General features: G+C 34.6%; 1 protein-coding gene across 1 annotated transcript; it reads left to right on the top strand.

Moving 5' to 3' along the window:
• Positions 1 to 1,891: 1,891 nt before the first annotated feature.
• LOC116143707 (uncharacterized mitochondrial protein AtMg00810-like) lies at positions 1,892 to 3,493 on the top strand. The gene is made up of 2 exons (XM_031429144.1): positions 1,892 to 2,155; positions 2,678 to 3,493. Exons 1-2 carry the CDS (start codon positions 1,892 to 1,894, stop codon positions 3,491 to 3,493), a joined length of 1,080 nt encoding a protein of 359 aa, XP_031285004.1.
• The last annotated feature ends 17,816 nt before the right edge of the window (positions 3,494 to 21,309 follow it).

Here is a 21,309-nt window from a genome sequence, read left to right as displayed (position 1 = left end):
TCTATCCACCGAGAGGATGATTGGCAAGGCTGACAAAGTTCAAGATCTCTATGTTCTTAATGTTCATTGTTTGAATTCTATTTCCAATGGTTTTGTCAATAATGTTTCTGCTCATATTTGGCATAACAGATTAGGACATATTTCTTTTAAGAGACTTGATTCTTTGAAAGATCAGTTGAAATGTGATGTAACTAGATTACATAAGTTGGATCCTTGTTATATTTGCCCTCTTGCTAAGCAAAGAAGGCTGCCTTTTGAATCCAATAATCATTTGTCCAAATTTCCTTTTGATCTTGTGCACTGTGATATTTGGGGGCCATATCCAACTGTTTCTTATACTGGTCATCGGTTTTTCTTGACTCTTGTTGATGATTGCACTCATTTTACTTAGGTTTATTTGTTGAAGAATAAGTATGATGCTGTCTCTATGATACCCAAGTTTTTCAACATGGTTTCAACTCAGTTTAATGTCAAAATCAAGGTGTTTCGATCTGATAATGCACCTAAGTTATCTTTTGCTGAGTTTTTTCAAGATAAGAGCGTTTTGCATCAGTTTTCATGTGTTGAAAGGCCTCAACAAAACTCAGTTGTGGAGCGAAAACATCAACACCTATTGAATGTGGCTCGGTCATTATTTTTTCAATCTAGGATTCCAGTTTCTTTTTGGACAGATTGTGTTCTTACGGCGGCTTTCTTGATTGACAGAACTCCTTCCACACTATTAAGGCACAACACCCCTTTTCATTTGCTATACAAAACAGCTCCGGATTACACTGTTTTTTGAGTCTTTGGCTGTTTAGCATTTGTTTCCACCTTAGCTGCCCATCGAAACAAGTTCCAACCTTGTGCTCGAGTTTGTGCTTTCCTTGGTTATCCGTTTGGTGTGAAAGGTTATAAGTTCTATGATGTGGAAACCAAACAAGTGTTTCTTTCATGAGATGCAGTGTTTCATGAGGAAGTGTTTCCTTTTCATGTTGTTACTTGTTACTAGTTCTGATCAGGTTACCGATCTGTTTCCAGATTTAGTTCTGCCACATTCTTCATTACAGGCTCCTTTTCTTCCAGATCTTGATTCTTCACCTGTTCATGCTCCACTTGTTCCCTCTGGTGATACTTCTACTTCAGCAGCCAATATTCTAGTAAATGATATTCCAAAAACTGCTCCTTCTTCATTTGCTGGTGTTGTTCTTCGCAAATCTATCAGGATGATTCATCAACCTCATTACTTGAAGGATTACCACTGCAATTTACTTACTGGTTCTTCTATTCCTACTTCCACTTCCGCATATTATCCAATCTCTAACTATATATCTTATCATGGCCTTTCGGATTTCCATAGGCAGTTTGTGCTCAGTGTATCTTCTTAGGTTGAGCCTCAATACTATCACCAAGCCGTGAAGTTTCCTGAATGGAAATTGGCTATGCATGAAGAGTTAAAAGCTATGGAAGAAAATAACACATGGACCGTCACTTCTCTTCCTCATGACAAACATACCATTGGATGCAAATGGATTTATAAGATCAAGCTTAAATCGGATGGATCTATTGAGCGACATAAGGCTCGTTTGGTAGCTAAAGGCTATACACAACAAGAAGGTTTGGACTTTATTGACACTTATTCTCCAATCGCAAAATTAGTGACTGTCAAGGTTCTTCTTACCCTTGCTGCCTCATATAATTGGCATCTAGCTCAACTCGATGTCAATAATGCCTCATCCGAAAATTAAACATGGCTAGGAGCAGAGCAATTTCTTGGAGTTGTAATAGTAGAAATCTTCTTCTCAAAAAAACGTTTAGCAAGGCTGCAACTTAAGAAATCTTTAGCAATGCAAAAGAGGATGGGAGATAATGGATCACCCTGACGAACACCCCTTGAGCGCCCGAAAAAGCCATGAGGGGATCCGTTAATCAAGACTGGCAGTCGGCCTCCATTCGAATTACATTAGGGGGTCTTTCGCTTTTGCCAGATCTAGAGAGATACTACGAGTCCTCCATCCCAGATGCCATCGCCGTGGCCATCTGGTTCACCGGTACTACCAAAAAGTCTCATGCTTACATTACTGTTATTGCTGGTTTTATTATCTTGGATCACGACAATGGGTTTGAGTCAATGATTGCAAAACCTCCTTTTCTCGATCTTGATTCGCATAGAAAGGTCAGGCACTACGGTCCTAGTTGAACCGGAAAGACCCAAATTCACACCGGTGTCATAGAATTACTTAGCTTAGACACCATATGATTAGGTACCATATGAGCAGGCCCGACAAAAACCTTGTATAGCTTCTTTGATGGCGATCTTTTTGAGGAAGTCTATATGGATCTCTCTTTAGGCTATCCTAGATAGGGGGAGTCTTCTCCATCTCAAGGCAAACTAGTATGCAAGCTTCACAAGTCAATTTATGGTCTCAAGCAAGCTTTGCGACAATGGTATTCAAAAGTTTCTCAAGCCTTGATCAAGTTTGGCTTTCTTTAGTCCAAATCTGATTATTCTCTCTTCACAAAGAGTCATGGATCCTCGTTTATTGCTCTTCTAGTTTATGTGGATGATATCATCATTACTAGCCCTTCATCTCAAGCTATTGATGAGCTCAAACAGTTTCTGCATACACAGTTTAAGTTAAAGGATCTTGGTTGTCTCAAGTACTGTCTTGGTCTTGAGATTGCTAAGTCCAAATAGGGTATTGCACTTTCTCAACGTCATTACGCCTTACAATTGCTTGAGGACTCAGGTTATTCGGCTTGTAAACCCACTGTTGTTCCCATGGATCCCAAAATCAGTTTGACTGCTACTGAAGGTGAATTGCTTCCTGATATAACACACTATCGATGGCTTGTTGGGAAGCTTCTTTATCTCACTTTGTCTTGCCTAGATATCACTTTTGCAGTTCACAAGCTCACTCAATTCTTGGCCCAACCTCGCCTTCCTCATCTCAAGGCGGTACATCATCTACTTCATTATCTCAAGAACAGTCCTGGTCAAGGGTTGCTGTTTTCATCTAATTCTTCCTTACAGCTTAAAGCATTCTCTGATGCTGATTGGGGATCATGTCCTGATTCTCGACGCTCCGTTACAGGTTTTTGCATCTTTATTAGAGACTTTTTAGTCTCTTGGAAGGCCAAAAAGCAGACCACCATCTCTCGATCCTCAGTTGAAGCTGAGTATAGAGCTCTTTCCTCTACTGCCAGTGAGCTTATATGGTTGCAGCAACTTCTTCAAGATTTTCAAGTCACAGCTGATTCTCCTACTTTGCTATATTGTGACAATCAAGCTGCGATACATATTGCCTCTAATCCAACCTTTTACGAATGCGCTAAGCATATCGAGATAGATTGCTATTTTGTTCATGAAAGAGTTGCTTCGGGAGTTCTCAAATTGCTGCCCATTCGATCTCAATACCAATTGGCTGACCTGTTTAGTAAACCCCTTCCCTCTACTCAGTTTTTTTCTTTGTTATCCAAGATGGTTACCAGCCACCTTGAGGGGGAGTATTAGGATGTGTAAATATTGTAAATACTTATTAGTTGTTAATGTTCAGATTAGTTACAGATTAGTTAGTTACTTAGCTTCACTAATTACACTTTACGGTATAACTACTTTATTGTAATAGTGGCTATATATATAGCCTGCTTCTATTTTGTTATTCTCAAGATAAAGAAAGCAGTTTATTCTTCCTTCTCTCTTTTTTCTTCTCAGCTCTTCTTCTTCTTCTCGANAATTTTGAATTTTGATGGCAGACAAAAGAAAGACCATCGGTCATACACTCTGCACGTACTTACTTACTTTGGGTCTGGCTGTCTCTTGTTCCTTCCGCTCTTCAAAATTCAACGCCCATCTTCTTTATTTTCATTCTCTCTCACAACTGGCAGTCTGGCTTCAGTAACTTTCTCCCTCATCCCTGATATTGCCACCCCGTAACGACCTTTTTTTACAGCTCACCACACTCCGTCATCCATCACAGACCAATCATTTGCCTCCACCACCTCCATTATTGACTTTTTATTTATCCTTAATTTTTTTTGTTAATTTATATGAATTTTATATTAACGCCCTTTTTCCACTTTTTAATTTTTATCATTAAACTTTTAAAATATTATTTTATTATTCAAATTTATACTCAGTAAACATAGAACAAACATGGTCATGATTATTAAGGTTTTTAAAGAGGAGAGACCGATGAGTTTTTTTATAATAGAAAATTGAATTTTAGTGGTTGTGATTGATTGGAATTTGAATTAGGAAGACGGCTGAATAAATCTTAATCGTTAGATTGTCGACCATTGGCAAGATCAACAGGAGTAGGGTTTGAGGGGTTATGGTGAGTGATGACCGAGGAAGAGAATGGTAGTATTGCAGGATCGTAACGATGTCGAAATCATAAATATAATATAAATTTTGGTAATAAAATGGTATTTTAAAAGTTTGTGGGTGAGAAAGTGTCATTAAACCATTATTTGGATAGAAAAATATCGTTTACTCATTTTATATCAATTATTCACAACCTAATCTTATAAATTTTATGTCACAACCAATTGTGAACTGACCAATTGCGAACTGATAAATCAAAATTATAAAAAAAAAAATTTTAATTGGGTCATAAGTATAATATTATCTCTTTTATATAATAAAAACTTGAGTGATAAATTTTAGATGTTAGATTAATTGAATTTGGGTTAGTAATAACGCCAATATAAATTAAATAAACTAATAATCCGTCAAAACTATGGGATATTAAACCAACAAGTGTTTACTACAGAAAAAGACATGAGATTAGAGTATATTTCCGAAATCAGCCCTAGTGGATAATTGGATATTATTAAATGTTAATTAAAGAGAAATAAAAGATTACAATATCACTTTAATCACGGATTATCTTCTCACCAAATCCAATTTTAAATCACTTTAGGCAGATTTTTTTTTCATTTTTCATTTTAATTATTTATTTAAACCCTCCAAGTACGCCGTTAACTTCGACCCAAAAACGTGGCAACAATAATAAACTAATATATTATTATTAATTTTTTATTATGGTCAAACTTCTGAAATCTGTTATTATCTTATGATAATTAATTATTAAATGATATATGATTATTTAATATCTAAATTAGTCCATCATAGGCATAAGTAGTCTAATGTTACGGACGAATCAAAAGGGTTATGCATGGCTTCAACTTACAGTTTTAAGTTTGATTTTTCACTGACATTAACGTGCACGTAAACTTACCTAAACACGGGTTTTCTTTTTCAACTCCAATTACTTGATAATTTCCACAAACACAAATTCCACTTTTGATGGACCCAAAAAGTCTTTCACAAAATAATTCATCTTTTTCCAGTTTATTGGTTTTGTAACTAAAAGTAAAGGGTTTGGTCGCTTCTCCCACTGCCTCTCCATTAGTTACAATTTTATTGGTCCAAACGATTATTTGTTGAGGAGAAACTGATCCAATTTGGAGTTTTTGATGTTTATATCGATCAATCATAGAAGAAAAATTGTGATTCATTCTGATTAAGCTTCCTTAACTAACAAAAAAAGAAAATGACCGATTAATAATAAAAAAATTGTTTTAATTTTACGCTCAACAATTTTATATAAATAAATGGTTTTTATATCTTTTACACTTTATCAAAAAGAAAACAACCTTATTAATAATTAATTAAATGGGTAATTAACCATGGTTTCTCTATTGGGTATGATTTTCTTGCTAATATAACAACAATTTTTAATTGTTATTAATCTCTAATAACCCATTTCTATCATTACCTATCAAAAGCCAGTGGTTAAGTAATAACAAGAAGAAACCCTGATTTAGACTAATAAACTAATTATTTATTTCTTAATCACTTGATTAACAAGTTAAACCTAGTTCAACTACTTGTAATCTCATTTAACACTCTTTTTGTCTACTAAAACAAGTAATAACAACAAATATAGTAGAATATTTTTACCATATGGGTCCCCACTTCCTTTTTCATATTTTTCTTTTCTTGTTAAATAAGAAATTGAATTAAATTAAATTAAATTATTGGATGTGATGGGCATGGGCATGGGGCCAAATGACTAATAATTGATAACATTATTGAAAGTAATAAGACATTTTCAAACCAAATTTCAAGTTTTCAATATAATGATCATTAACAAATGATTATATACTAAACCACCATGNATATTGGGGTATTTAGTCAAATTAGCAAACCTGGGGGTTTTTTAGATATTTTTAAATTTATAAAAAACTAAAATATTAAACTTTTAAGGGCATTTTAGTCTTTTCACTATTATCAAATGAAAATCACTAACAGAACATGACGGAAGGTACCTGTTTGTCGTTTCAAAACCTTTTAGGTATCAACTTGTCGTTTTGACAAACCTTGGGTATCAATAAGTCGTTCGCCCTATATATATTCAAGATTCATGGGAAGTGGGTTTGGTTACATAACCATATGGAAGAACTGTTTTAAAACCCAGATCGTCTCTTGACTCGGTTCAAGGGGCCAGTTCTCAGTTTTTCTAATTAGATCGAAGGTTATTGATGTGATACAAAATCTTTCTCTATTAGATGTTGATGTTGTGTATGAAGAATTGATGGAGGACCCTTTTTTCTGGATCCATCTCACATCAATAACCGACCCAAAAAGAGAGTAAAAAAGTGAGAAAAAAGTTTGGGTTAAAGAAAGAAAGAAAGAGAGAAAAGAGTGGGAATCTGGATCCAAACAAAACTCATATTTTAATAATGTTTATAATTCATTATTAATTAATTACTCAATTTTTATTTTTATTGTTTGGTTTTTTTTTTTAGCTTAAAGGATCTCAGTTTGTGATAGGAGAAAGGAAAATAATAGAGACATTGCAAGTAATACATCAAATTTATGCATTGAATGACGTGATAAAATCATAACCGTTGATTAATTAAATCTATGCATTGAATGACGTGATAAAGTCATAACCATTGATTAATTATAATTTAATATTAATCAACGATCAAGATTTTATCACGTCATTTTGTGTACACTCTTAATAGTTATAGCATTACTCTCTAAGAAAAGGGTTGATATTCTTCTGGATATCTTCTGGATTAAGGGAACTTAATATTAATTAATTAATTAATGACTGAGGAAATTAATTAATTATGGTGGGCCGTTGTCCTTTCTAGATAATATTATAGGAACTAGTCAATGGACACCTACGCATTGAGAGAAAAATTAATCCATGCATTAATAGTTAGGAAATTAATTAATTAAATTTTGAGCCATCGATGTTAGGTATCATAATAACATATTGGTTGTTTCATTTATATGGGTTACTTATCTTTATGTACATAAAACTAAACCTCACCACTGAAATTTTTGTGAAGATATTTCAAAAATTATTTATAAATAAAAAGCATTTATATTATAAATTATAAAATGATATATATTTAATATACTTAAAACTCATACAAATATCTATTTCTTAGTACTTAGCAAAATTCTCATTTATCTACACAAGAATTTACTCTTTTTTTTTCTTTTACTTAGAATTCATTAAGATCTCTCATATTTAACATTTTTTTTCCTTCTAATGATTGGATATATTATTTTCATCGATCTTTCTTCTAATGATCAGATTTATTATTTTTCTCAATTTTTCTTTGAATGATCAGATTTGTTTTTTTGACATAAATCAATCATATTCTTGTTATGAATCAAACCTTTTTTTTTTTTTTTTTTTTTCATTTTGGAATTATTGATAAAATCAATTTTTTTTTGCTTTTGTTTTAATCCTCTTTTCATGAAAATTAGAGAATTTTTGTTATGAATCATTTGCAATCTTCCAACGAATTAAAAATTACTTATTTTCTTCCAAGGATAATAAATATATATAATGCAACATATTTATTTAAAATAGAATAAGAACGTAATTTTAATAAATATATCTTTTGTTATATTTGCACGTTAACCCTAAATTGAAACAATAAATATTATAAGGACTAATATTACATATGTAAAAATTTGAAAGATAAAGATTGACATACAACCCAATCTTACAAACTTTCTCTCACAATCTCGACTAGCAGCTCGCAATTGGGTAGATGAGATCCATTGCAAGCAGGCGAGGCCTATTTTACAAACTGACCAATTTCAAGCTGTCATATCAGGGTTGTGAGAGAAAGTTTGTGAGATTGAGTTATAAGTGTAGTATTGTCCAACTTTGACATAAGAAACTAAAACCCATGTTAAAAGTAGTTTTTTTAATATGATTATATTATTTTCTTAAAAAAAAATTCAAGAAATTAGGGTTATCTTTTATATATTTCCTTCAAGGAATGTATGAATATATGTCTAGTAAAACCTCCCTATAGTCATAATGGTGAGATCAACTAATTTTATTACTATAAGGAGGTTATAACTTAATAGATGTATGTAGTTACAAAAATTATTGTTTTGATTTCTTATTTTATAAATCATGTTTTAGCAATACAATATTAGGATTTCAATTCATATTTTAGTAGTATTAAGATTTTAATTTAATGCTTCAATTGGCTACTTTTGAAACGGATAGAAGCTCGTGTCTTGAAACTAGCAAAGATAAGTGTCTTTTATGAAATTATAAATTCAGTTGACGCATGGTTAATTGATGTGAAGCCACAGACAAATGTCAATGGTTTTAGACATTGCAAAATTAGGACCCCTGACATAGATGAATTGCAAGTTACAAATGAAGTGGATGGGGAGAATAAAAGAGTCATTGCATAATTTAGTGATCAGATTCGACAATTTCACTATACTAATTAAATAGATATTAATTTCTTTCTCGATCATCCAAATGAGCATCAAATCATGTATGCTTTAACTAAAGAAGAAATCATTGCTGCAATTAGACAAGAAGAGAAAAGAAATAATCCTGAAGGTGATAGTATGAAAATACAAAAAGTTTCGTGTCATGAACCTCTAAACATAGTTGAGAAGCTAAAAATATTTTGGCTTAAAGAAGAAGATGTCCATGCTAGCGAATTATTACGTACTCGCAAGTTAAAATATATGATAACAACTCTATCATAAATTATTATCTCAAACAACTTTAGATAAATATTTTATTTCATCTGAAACATTTAATGTAGCATAAAATATATTTTTGTAATATACAAATACTTATTATTANTATACATATGAAAACGAAAAAAGAGAAATTATACCATAAGTTATACAGTAATCAACAATAAAAGACCCATGTAATAAATAAATGGAGGATTCTTATATATACTCAAAAACTTTGTTCTTCATCTTGTAAAGATTCTGTAAACGTAGAATTGGTGATTATTATTAATTAATTAATTGACTAAATTTTATTATTAATTAATCAATAAATGTTAATGTATATAATGTAAACATGACTAAATGTTATTATTAGTTAATTAATAAATGTTAATATATATAATGTAACATGACTAAATGTTATCTTATTTGGTGAAATAATAAAAAATAAATGACTAAATGTTAATATATATAATGTTACATTTAAAAAAAAAACAATAATAATAAAAAGAGATTTATTCAAAAAAATAAAAAGAGATAAATATTATTTTAAAAATAATTCTGATATACATAGGGTGACTATTTATTATATTATATAATGAATAGTTTGTGACATGTAAAATGATGATAGTATATGAAATTTAAATATATTATATAATTGGAAATCAATGTAAAGAGTATTATTTATTCAAAATGAGTCCACCCATAAATTCTTGGATTACCAATAGAAGCCCAGTTGTGTTTAAGGCCAGTGGAAAAGTTGAAACCCAAATGGGTTTAGCTTGGGTTGTGGATTTATTTGTCCATTGGCGAAAGATAAAAGGTAATGAAGATATATGATATTTTGGCTATGGGTTGAAATGACGATGGTTGTACTTTATTAAAATAAAGAAAATAATCTTTTTAATTTTATTTTTTTAAAGATAAAACAAATAACTTTTTAGATATGGGTTCATTGATAGAGATGGCAATGGGCCCAATATTTTCGGGCATCCTACCCGGCCCGGCCCAAAAATGTCGGGCTTTACCCGATGTTCGCAAGCTTGGGTCTGGGCCTAATTTTAAGGCCCAACGTTGGGTACGGGCTCGGGCCGGGCCTATGTCTGTCTTCAGCCACGGCCCGACCCGACAATTTTAGTATTAATTTTACTTAATTATCTTTATACAATATATTTAATTACAAGATTATTCTATATATATATACCAATTTTTCTCAAACCCTAATCTCATTCCATTTTATTAGTATTAAAAAATAAATAAATATTTAAAAACTATTTTTAGAATTAAAAATATAAAAAAATTAAAATTTATTAATATTTAAAAATTCACATTATAAAAATAGGCGAGTTTGGACAGGGCCTGAGGTTACAAAAAACCCGTCGGTCCTGCTGTTATTTTTTTGATGATGATGAGCGGCAAGAACAATAACTAAATGCGTTGTTTTTGCATACCCTTTTCTGTATTCAAGTCGAGGAGGCATTGAAGAGGGGAAGATCAATATGAAGAAGATGAAGGAATCAATGTACCAAGAGTTGGTCAGAGTGATGGAGACAAAGGCCCTTTCTTTGGAAACCCTAGAGTTGACGGAGATGCCGATGCTTACCTTAAGAAGAAGCATGAAACCATTTTAATTAGTTCAAGAAAGTGCATATCATTTGCATATTATAGATTTGTTCTGTATATCTTCTTCTCCGTGTAAATCAATGCATAAGTTATCAAAGGAGTATAATGGAAATGATCACACCTCCTGCGTCTTCTTCTTCTTCTTCTTTTAGAGACCAGAAAATGGAAGTCCAGAAAGCAGAGGTCCATAATTTTGAGAATTTTCGAGTATATATATCCTTTCTCCTTCTCCGGCCCTCTTCTTCTTGTGTTCGCATAAGTTATAAATTGAATATAACTATTACACGTTGAAATTATATTTTAGATTCTCTCTCCCTCAATTTACAGGTGTTGTGCATGATTTTTCGACGGCCAGATTTGTGCCACCGGTCTATAAACTATACCAAGATTTGATGATCAAAATCATCCTAAGTGTCGCTCCTACGGCATATGATTTAACCAATAAGCTTATCAATCCTAAGCATGGGTGAGGACTGACTCAGATCCAGATTAAGAGGGATTATGTGTGTAATCCACCTTGTAACACAAACTCCCAACCACTGTTAGATGGTGTGTATAAAATGGAGGCAGTTGTATAAAATGGAGGCACCACCTCCATTTTGAACTATGTTGGATTGAATACACTCAAGCATAGGAAACCATTTAGAGAGAGCATCAGCTCTCTACTATGTGTTTTCTCCTATAATCATCTTGTGTGTAATCTAGATATAAGCAATAAGACATCAGAGGATGTTAGTCTTGGTTCCAACCCGCCAAACCACTTTAAAAACCTCATGTCTATTCCTTTTGTGGATATTTTAATCCATTCCAAGCTGATTATTTATAATCATGCGCATATCCTATGTAGTTCCGTCGTGGTCGATTGGATATCTCTGATTGTTACGAGTTTTCATAACAACATTTTCCATATCTAAGGATTTCTGACATGGATTAATACATAATTACCTGATCTAAAGTAATGGTGAAATTTACTAAGAATTATTGAAGAGAATAATGAGAAGAAAAACGGTGTTTTGACTAAAAAATTTAAAAATTGATGCATCCGACTAACTAATGAATCCATGTTAATTTATCTCTTTATCTTTGATTAAACATCTGTGTGTGATAGATTTTTATTGGTTCAATTAATATATACACAGTGAAGTATATAAACTGGCATTATTAAAAGCTGGAGAGTGAAGGTTTATTCACCATCACGCATGGACGGACCTCATTAATATGCATAATCTTCTATTTTGATGTTTAGATTGTATTTGTATTTATATTTCCAAATTTGACCTCAGTCACATGTTTTTTTCACATGTATATGAAATTATTTACAATCTCATTTATCTAATTTTCCTATAATTAATGTTAATTACTTTGGTTACCCTCTCTAACATTAATTTAACTGCATATTTAAAAAAACATGCATTATTATATTGACATATAACAAAATTTTAATAACTAACTTTAATAAAGGGGTATTTTTGTTATTTTATTTTAATTTTAAAAGCTAAGTTATAATCAACTAATCTTGTATTTCTTTAAAGGACTAAAATAATAGAATTTAAAAAAAAATTAAAAAAAAAAAATTTGAGGCTTAAAATCACCAATAAGCACATAACAAATTTCTGAATTTAGAATTCTCATGAGTGGATTAAAAAGAAGCATCACTCAATCTCATTCAGATTCCATTAATTTTCGTCTTATTTTATTATTTTAATATAAAGTCCCTCTTCGGTTCTCAATGATTTCTGTCTTATTCACAAAGGGTTAATAACTCAACACCCCCTCAGGTTTCAAAGCCTCCAGCGGATTAAGAAGAACATTAGGTCAACACTTACACCCCAAACTGTGAGTGAAGTTAAGGGCTTAGGGCATAATTAACAGAGCAGTGTATTTTATTATGTAAAGTCTATTTTGCCCTTGTTATTCTATTTAGTTCACAATCTTACTTTCTAACTTAAGTACTTATGAAAACAAAGAAAAAAAAAAGTAATTTATTATCTCCTTATTAATTAAATTATTCTTTATAAATAAATAAATAAAATAATGATTATTTGATCGACCTCTCCACTGTATCAATACTAAAACTTATAAAACCAGTTACTATATCTTTCCTCAAATCATCACCACTGCTCACCAGTACAACCAAAGCCTTTACCCTTCTTTTATTTCTGAATTTTTTCAGGGCAAATTTCTAGTCCCTTTTACAAGTTAGAAAAGCCAGATACGTCAAATCAACAAATTAAACCTATATGTTATAATCCAAGCCTAATTAATCAATTCGCAACACAAACAAACACAATCAAGATTTAAGACCCAAAACACACACACACACACAAGGCACGAATTTACCGTGGTTCGTCTATCCAATATTGGATAGACTACATCCACGTTGAGCTCTGAAATACGGATACTCAGCACTAAAAGATTATCCAACAATTACAAGAAGAAAACCATACAAATCTGTCGAAATAAAGCAACACTCAACTTAGGCCTATTCGCTCAAGAAACTCTCTACAATCTTCAAGAAACAGAGGACTAAACCAGCCTCAAGAAGGAAACGCAACCCTCTTTCTAATCTACCCAAATTATTCCCAGAAAGCCTCAGCAAGAATACCCAAACTAATTGCTCTCTAATTTCGTATAAACCCTAACTGTTACATATTAGAAGAATGCGGCTGTAACCACACTGTAGCTTCTCTTTTTATATAAGCACATATCAGCAAATATCAGCCCTTGGATCTGTCCTGATCTGACGGCCAGGATTCCTTCAATTAACTTAAATGAAACGACCCCGTTTTTTGGCTTCACAATATTTTCAGTCTCCGCCTTGAAGCCAACTCTCTTCCTTCCATTTATTTTCCTTTCTTCTTTTTCATTGCTGGACTTCTTTTTAGTGCAGTAAGCTATCCCATATTTCTTCTCAGCTCTAAAAGAAAGTGTCTATCTGATGTGAAGCAAGTTCAAGCAGTGCTTGAACTTGGTTGTGGTCACTACTTTGGTTCCCATGTCTGTTGGATTCTCTTCAGTAGGTACCTTCAGAAGGTTGATTTCTCCCTTTGCAATCAGGTCTCTAACGAAGTGATGCCTGACATCCATAGTTTTGTTGGTTCGTGATACACCGGGTTCTTACTCAGGTGGATGGCACTCTGACTGTCGGAGTAAACTGTCGTTGTGCCATTCAAAAGATCAGCTTCTTTCAAAATTCCTTGCAACCATGTTACTTCCTTGAATGCATCTGAAACTGCCACGTACTCTGCTTCAGTAGTGGAAAGTGCAACCAGTGGTTGCGACTATGCTTTCTAGCTAACACAGTTGCCTCCCAGTGTAAAATAATAAGCACTTGTGAACTTCTTGGAGTCTCGGTCACCTGCAAAATCTGCATCTACATACGCAACCAAATCAAGTGATGCATATCTTTTACAAAAAAATTAAACCAATCTGAACAGTGCCATTAATGTATCTCATCAACCATTTTAAAGCATTGCAATGTTCATTTCCAAGATTTGACATGAACTTGCTTAATAGAGATATTGCATATGCTAAATCAGGTCTGGTGGATATCATGGAATACATTACTGAACCTATGGCATTAGAATAAGGGACATTCTCCATTTTCAGCCTATCTGAATCTGTTTTTGGGGATTGTGACTTACTAAGTATGAAATGGTTTGTTAAGGGCATTGTCACTGCTTTGGATTCAGCCATACCAAATTTTGAAACCAGTTTCTGTAAGTATGAGGATTGATGGAGTTTAAGGGTATTTGCACTTCTATCTCTATCAATCATCATTCCTAGTATTTTCTTTGCCTTCCCTAAGTCATTCATATCAAATTCAGTATTTAATTTGGCTTTTAAAGCATTAATTTGAGACATGGACTTACTAATTATTAACATGTCATCTACATATAACAGGAGATAAATTGGCATGTTATTCATACAGGCAAAATAGAAACATTTGTCATACATGCTTCTAGTGAATCCATTTCCTACTATGAATGCATCAAACCTCTTGTACCATTGTCTAGGGGACTGTTTAAGTTCATACAGAGATTTATTTAGTAAGCATACATAATCAGGCAGTTTTTTATCCTTAAAACCTAAGGGTTGACTCATGAATATTTTTTCATCCAACTCACCATGCAAGAAAGCAGTTTTAACATCCAATTATTCTATCTCTAAGTCATATTGAACAATAATTGCTAGCATGATTCTAATAGTTTTAAATTTAACTATTGGAGAAAATATTTCAGTGAAATCAATACCTACCCTCTGATTATAGCCCTTAGCCACTAACCTTGCTTTGAATCTTGGTGGATCAGATTCAATTATCCCTTCTTTCAGTTTGTACAGCCATTTGCATTCCACCAACTTTTGATTCTTTGGCTTTGGAACTAGTGTCCAGGTGTTGTTTGAGTACAGTGACTCCATCTCCCCTTCCATAGCAGCCACCCATTCTTTTATATCCCTTGATCTCATTGCCTCATCATAAGTGTTAGGTTCTGATCGATGTACCTCTGAATCAGCCAAGAGTGCTATATAGATCAGGTCAGCATAGTTGTACCTTGTAGGAGGTCTGATCTCCCTCTTGACTTTGTCTCTGGCTAACTGGTATTGGGCCAGATTACTAGGCTGATCCACTTCAGCATTGTCAGGAGGGTCATCTTCATCTTCATCCTCTTGCTCTTGAGTTTGCTATGGTTGGTCTTCAAGTCGGTCAGTCTCATCTGTTTAGATGTAATGGTCAGGATTTGTTTCAGGCTCCATATCTCAAACTGGGTTGTCCCAGTTTGTCCAGAAGTTTCAGAACCTTCTTGTGAGCTACCAGCACTGTTAGTACCAGATTTGCAAGGAAAAACAGTTTCATTGAAAATCACATCTCTACTAACAATTACCTTAACCCCTGGGGCAGCCCTTTCCCATAGCCTATAACCCTTAGTTCCCTCTTGATATCCAAAAAAACACACTTAAGAGATCTTGACTCTAACTTTCCATCTTGGTATGTGCATATGCAGCACATCCAAAGACTCTTAGGTGTTCAAGAGATGGTCTCCTCCCAGACCACCTTTCTTCAGGGCACTTAAAGTCCATTGAGCTAGAAGGGCTTCTATTTATTAGATAGGCTGCTGTACCTAGTGCTTCCCCCCAAAAGGTTTTTGGTAGACCAGTTGTAAATAAGAGACATCTAACCCTCTCTAGAAGGGTTCTATTCATTCTCTCAGCAACCCCATTCTACTGAGGGGTTCCTCTAACCGTCCTATGCCTCAAAATTCCCTCTTCTACACAATAAGAGTCAAACTCCAGATTACAGAATTCTAAGCCATTGTCTGGCCTAAAGGTTTTCACCTTCCTATTAACTTGGTTTTCAACCAGGTTTTTCCAACCTTTAAACTTAGTTAAGGCTTCATCCTTGGACCTAAGAAGGTACACCGATACCTTCCTGCTATAATCATCCACTATAGAGAGGAAATATCAATTCCCTTCATGTGTCCTAACCCCTTTAAGACCCCAAAGGTCTGCATGCACATAATCCAACCCTTTTTTCAGCCAGATGAGTTCCCTTTTGGAAACTCATTCTGTGTTGTTTTCCCAACACACAAACTTCACAGAAAATTAATTCAGATATGGATTCCTTACCAAAGTAGATTTGCTGGCTTAACACTGTCATACCTTTTTGGCCTATGTGGCCAAGTCTCAAATGCCATTTCACTACAGCAGTCATATTAGTAGATAATGTTAGAGTAGATGCCCTAGAGCCAATCAATTATTGTAGAATTGACTCTTTGTAATAATGTTCATTAATCAATAAAAGGCATTTTATTCTATATCGCGTAAATCATTATTATTGCAATATGTATTGATATATGTCCTTAGAATGGTAGAACCGTGACGAGGTATCAAGTGATTTTCAAATCTTGGTGGTGATTATCACATATGTTGCCATTCTAGAAACGTCTGTAGCCCTCGTATTATTCTAAGCTAGGGCACGAAATAATACGTAAGGCTATCATATGTTGAACCCTGTCGAAAGGCAGTGACTGATCTCATTTGTCAAGGTTGTTTGGTGACAACCTATGCAACACATGGTGTTGTGTAGGCGTTACACCACAGCAAGTTCACTGACTGACCCACCAGAGGATTCCATATGGTGGTAACCCCAGTGTCTATGAACAAATCCTCTAACAATGGTGGTGCATGTGATCCTTAGACTTGAGATCACCGGAGCGCCTTGTGCACGATTGGTGTAGTTTGACACTAGCCTAACGCAGTTCTTTTCAGAGCTGTCAATACGTGGTGATTGGCGCATCAAGGAGTGTATCAAGACTATGGTGGATTGACAGAGGATTCATCACTCCTAGGTGCGAGAAAGTTATCTCACGCGCAATTCAGTATATGGCAATGACACTAAAACTGTGGCCATAGTGGATTAGTTTGTTGCTCTATCCAGTTTAAATACGGGTCATTGGTCTAGAAACTGAATAAATAATATCGAGAGTAACCGAAGGTTGACACTATTTCTATGCCTTCCTCGTCGGATAACGATGATGAAGAGATCGAATTGCACGGTAACCATATCGTTGACAGGTAGCTCTACTTTGCTGAATCCGAATCTATCGGGTGCCATGATGCCTTGCTAGGGCCAATCTTGGTCTTATTAGTGAGACGATTAATTGTGTTAATCGCGATACTATACACTGCCGATATGATGAGGAGCCTATGGGTCACACACATAGAAGCAATTTAAGATGCAAGAAGAAAGAAGGGCGTTTTCGTCTTTTAAGGCGAAAGGGTATTTTGTTAATTTCACAGTAAATTAATTTGCTGAGGTCGTAGCCTTTATTTAATTTGTTAGAAAAATTAAATAAGTGAAATTATGTTAAATATGTGTTCGCACATATTTATATATATCATTATTGTTAATGTTGATATATATTAATATTATTAATTGATTTAATTGAGATAATGATGGAAATAAAATAACAAAATTGGGAGTGTTTGGCACATGGGGCGTTTGGGTTGGAGCCCAAGCCTATTCCGTATGGGATTAGGGCAAATTGTTTTTTAAAAAGAAAAGTGTGTTAATTAAGAGAGATTTTTTTTGAAAACAAAAACACAGCACCCCTTGTCGCTCCCACGGCAGTAACACCAATGCCTAAAATCAATTCAATTGATTTTGTTTCTTCTTAATCTTGAAGCCAAAGAGGATCTAGCAATACCCTCTTGGTTCTTTTAGATTGTCTTCGTGTGGACTACGCGGTTCGATCCTACCTTGGATCGGTAGCAAAACGTTCAGACAATTGGGGAGCCTTCAACGTGCGTTGTTTCTCTAACTCATGTTGAATATTTGCAGATTTTATTATTATAAATTGTTAAAATCATACCCTTGATCTTGGCTCATGTAAACGATCCTTTATATTTTTTTTTTGTTTTTGTTTCCGCTCGTATACGGGCCGTTTTACTAACAGTGGTATACAAGCCTAGGAGCAATTTTACAATTTTATGGATGGTTGATAACATGTATTGATGATGATATGGTTCCATATTAATCTGTGTAAATCTGTCTTAAAATGTGTTTTTAAGAAATGATTAATCGATTAATTTAATTTGTTGATGATCTGCTGGTTTGGTTAATGTTGATGGATTTTTGTTGAGATCATGGTTTGATTGATTGCAAATCCTTTAGAGTGTTTTTGTTGCTGTATGAAAGATCCAGAGCTACAGATCTGGTACGCTCCCGCGGTGATATAACCCTCGCCGCGGACATCCTCTGACGGCGCTGTATAAAACAGACTCGCCGCAGCGATTAACTCCCGCGGCGATGTCCTTGGACTGGTGCTAGTACAAAATTCGCCCGGCGACGTCGTGCGCGTGGATGTCAAAACCAATGCACCGCGGTGTATCTAACTCATCGCTGTAGCAAGCGCACTTCCAGTGTGTAGGGGTAAAATGCAATTTCAAACCTTTGGACCAAACGAATCTGCAAATTATCAGGGGGTAAATTATTAACCCACAAATTTCAGAAATTGATTTTTTTGAAATGTATGCTTTGTACTTGTTTGTATATTGCATGGTGCCGGTACATGAGCTTTAGACCTAAGGGTGAATGTTAAATTATTTTTGGTATGTATGGTTGTATTTTTATTAAATAGGGCTGCGTGTCCTGCCTTTCTCCTCTTCTCGATGTATATTCTCTTCTCATCTAAATGTTAATTATTTATTGTAAATTTAAAATTTGGATATTTTTTGTAATGTACTTGAAGCGGAGCAAAGGACGAGGCAACCATACTTGAAGACTCATGATTTTTATCAGGACCCTAGGTGACCCACCGATTCCTCTAGGCTCGAGAAATCGGTTTTAGTTGGGCCATGTACCGCCACGTTTAATTTGTTTAGAATGCATGCTAAGGTTGAATGTTGAAACATGCCAAACAATGTCATTCTAACAAAGATAATAATGGTGAACATTAATAACAAACCCTCAATTAAAGGATATTAAGTCACGAAGCCTTCCATCACCATGGTTTTAATCAAACCACTGTTTCAAAACCTTGTTCGCCAAATCGAAGGGTAACACTTCTACCAGTGGAGGTTAAAATGCATTGGAGTTTTCCTTAATGGTGATGGGTCGACTTAAAATGACGGTTTTGCTTGTTCCAAAGTAAGGTTGATAAACGCGTGCATAGGCATAGTAGAGCAGTAACATATTGTGTGTACGTGGTGAATGTAGTGTCCACTCTACTGATCCTGAAATCACACTTGAGGACGATGGCATGTACTGTCCATTGATTGTGTGATTGGCTTGTTGGCTTTCTCACATTTGAGTTTGATAGTGGAGCTATCAACTGGTGTGGATTGAGTTTGTTGGCCTACCTAATCAACTCATTTTGGCTTGTTCGCCAAAGCGAAGGTTTGAAATGGCGGATGGGATCTCGTGTCCACTAGGAAAGTAACGGCTTTCCCGAGTTAATGGTGAGGCTATTACTTGAGTAAAATAGTGGGAGCTTCGTTTATAAAAAACCATATTAACAATATAATGAACATGGTAATAACGTTACTTTTTCTGCACTTGTAGATTCACTTAAATTTGAGCAAAATGATCCCAACATCACTGGACAAATCATCGAACTGGGAGAGAAATGGATGGTGAAAATTTCGTTGACTGGTATAGAAGTATAAATAATATACTTCAGTCAAGCGATAGATTATACACCATTAGCAGCTATCACAGACTCTGATAGCTCTATCACCAGACCTCTGATAGTCTATCCTGAGACTGGGTATGTTATATGAAGCATACACATAATGCAAAGCAGAAATGTAGATACATTGTGCTTGCATCAATGGCACCATTACTGCGACAGCATGGCCAAAAAATGTTTAGCTTCATTCTTCATTTTCTTCTTCGAGAAATGAGAAGCATATGGTGTCTCGGTCATTCAGATGTAGGATGGAAGAGGTACCAAATTGGCGATCATATACTCAAGTGGATTCGAGTATATGAACAAGCTTGAGATTTTGGGATGTGGACTTAGAGAAGGTTTGCAATAAACCTAATACTAGTCATTACCGGATTCTTATTCTCAATTTGTCTATGACTTTATGATGAAGAAAGAAAAAATACCCTTCCGAGCTTCTGGATTTGTTGAAGGACTATTGAGTCGACATGAAAATGTCAAAAACATTGACGTTGGTTGAAGCCAACTCAAGTAAAGGAAAGGGCTCAGAAGTCGATGGAAAGAACTGTTGAGAAAGGAAAGGGTTTTGTCCTCACTGTGGGAATCCCACCACTGGAGAAACATTGCAAGGCTTCCTAGCAAAGGGAAGAAGAATGTTACTTCTTCGTCAAGTACGTTATTGAGATTAACTTCTCCCGTAAACATCTAGTTGACACAAGTGTGTTACTCACATTTGATTGATGTGTAGGAACTACGTAAGTAATTGCTCGCCAGGGAGAGGTGGACCTACCTGGAAATGAAGCACGTGCTGCTCATTTGCTGTAGGATCTTATCGTCTGATTTAGCCGATGGACTTTTTCTTGGAACTTGTATTATTATGGTTTTTCTTCAGTTTCTAGAAATTATATTTCTGTGTCCACATAGGACAAATGAAATATTAGTTTACTAATGGATTATTGTCCTGAGTATAATAATATTCTCTATGGAACTGTTTCATAATAATATGTTCTTAAGAAAGACAACGGATAATCTCAAAATGACTACTATGGCCAACTTTGGCAAGTTGAGCTAACATACCTGAAGGAATGTGGATAGTATCACAACTCACCTCCTCCTTATACACCCCAACACAAAGGAGTGTCGAAAGGAGGAACAGACCTTACTTGATATGTTAGGTCCATGATGAGTTTAATGATTTACTCATCGTTCTAGGGTTATGCCTAGAGCTAGCGACTCACGTTTTGAACCTGTGCCATCAAAGTCTGTAGTAAGACTCATATAGCTATGGAGGGGCGAAGCCCAACTTGTCTTATCTAAGGATTTGGGTTGCGAAGCTTATGTTAAGAAATTGACTTCGAACAAGCTGGGCCCAAAATCTTAATGTATATTTGTGGGGTATCCAAGGAGACCACAGATACTATTTCTACCACCCGAAGAGCGCAAAATTTTTTTGCTCGATCTGGTGTCTTCCTAGAAAAGGAATATTTTCTAAGAAGTACTAGTAGGAGAAAA

The sequence above is a fragment of the Pistacia vera genome, unplaced genomic scaffold, assembly GCF_008641045.1.
Source record: "Pistacia vera cultivar Batoury unplaced genomic scaffold, PisVer_v2 Contig432, whole genome shotgun sequence".
NCBI lineage: Eukaryota > Viridiplantae > Streptophyta > Magnoliopsida > Sapindales > Anacardiaceae > Pistacia > Pistacia vera.
The sequence above is the reverse complement of the archived record's forward strand: the minus strand, read 5'-3'. Positions and strand labels throughout refer to the sequence as shown.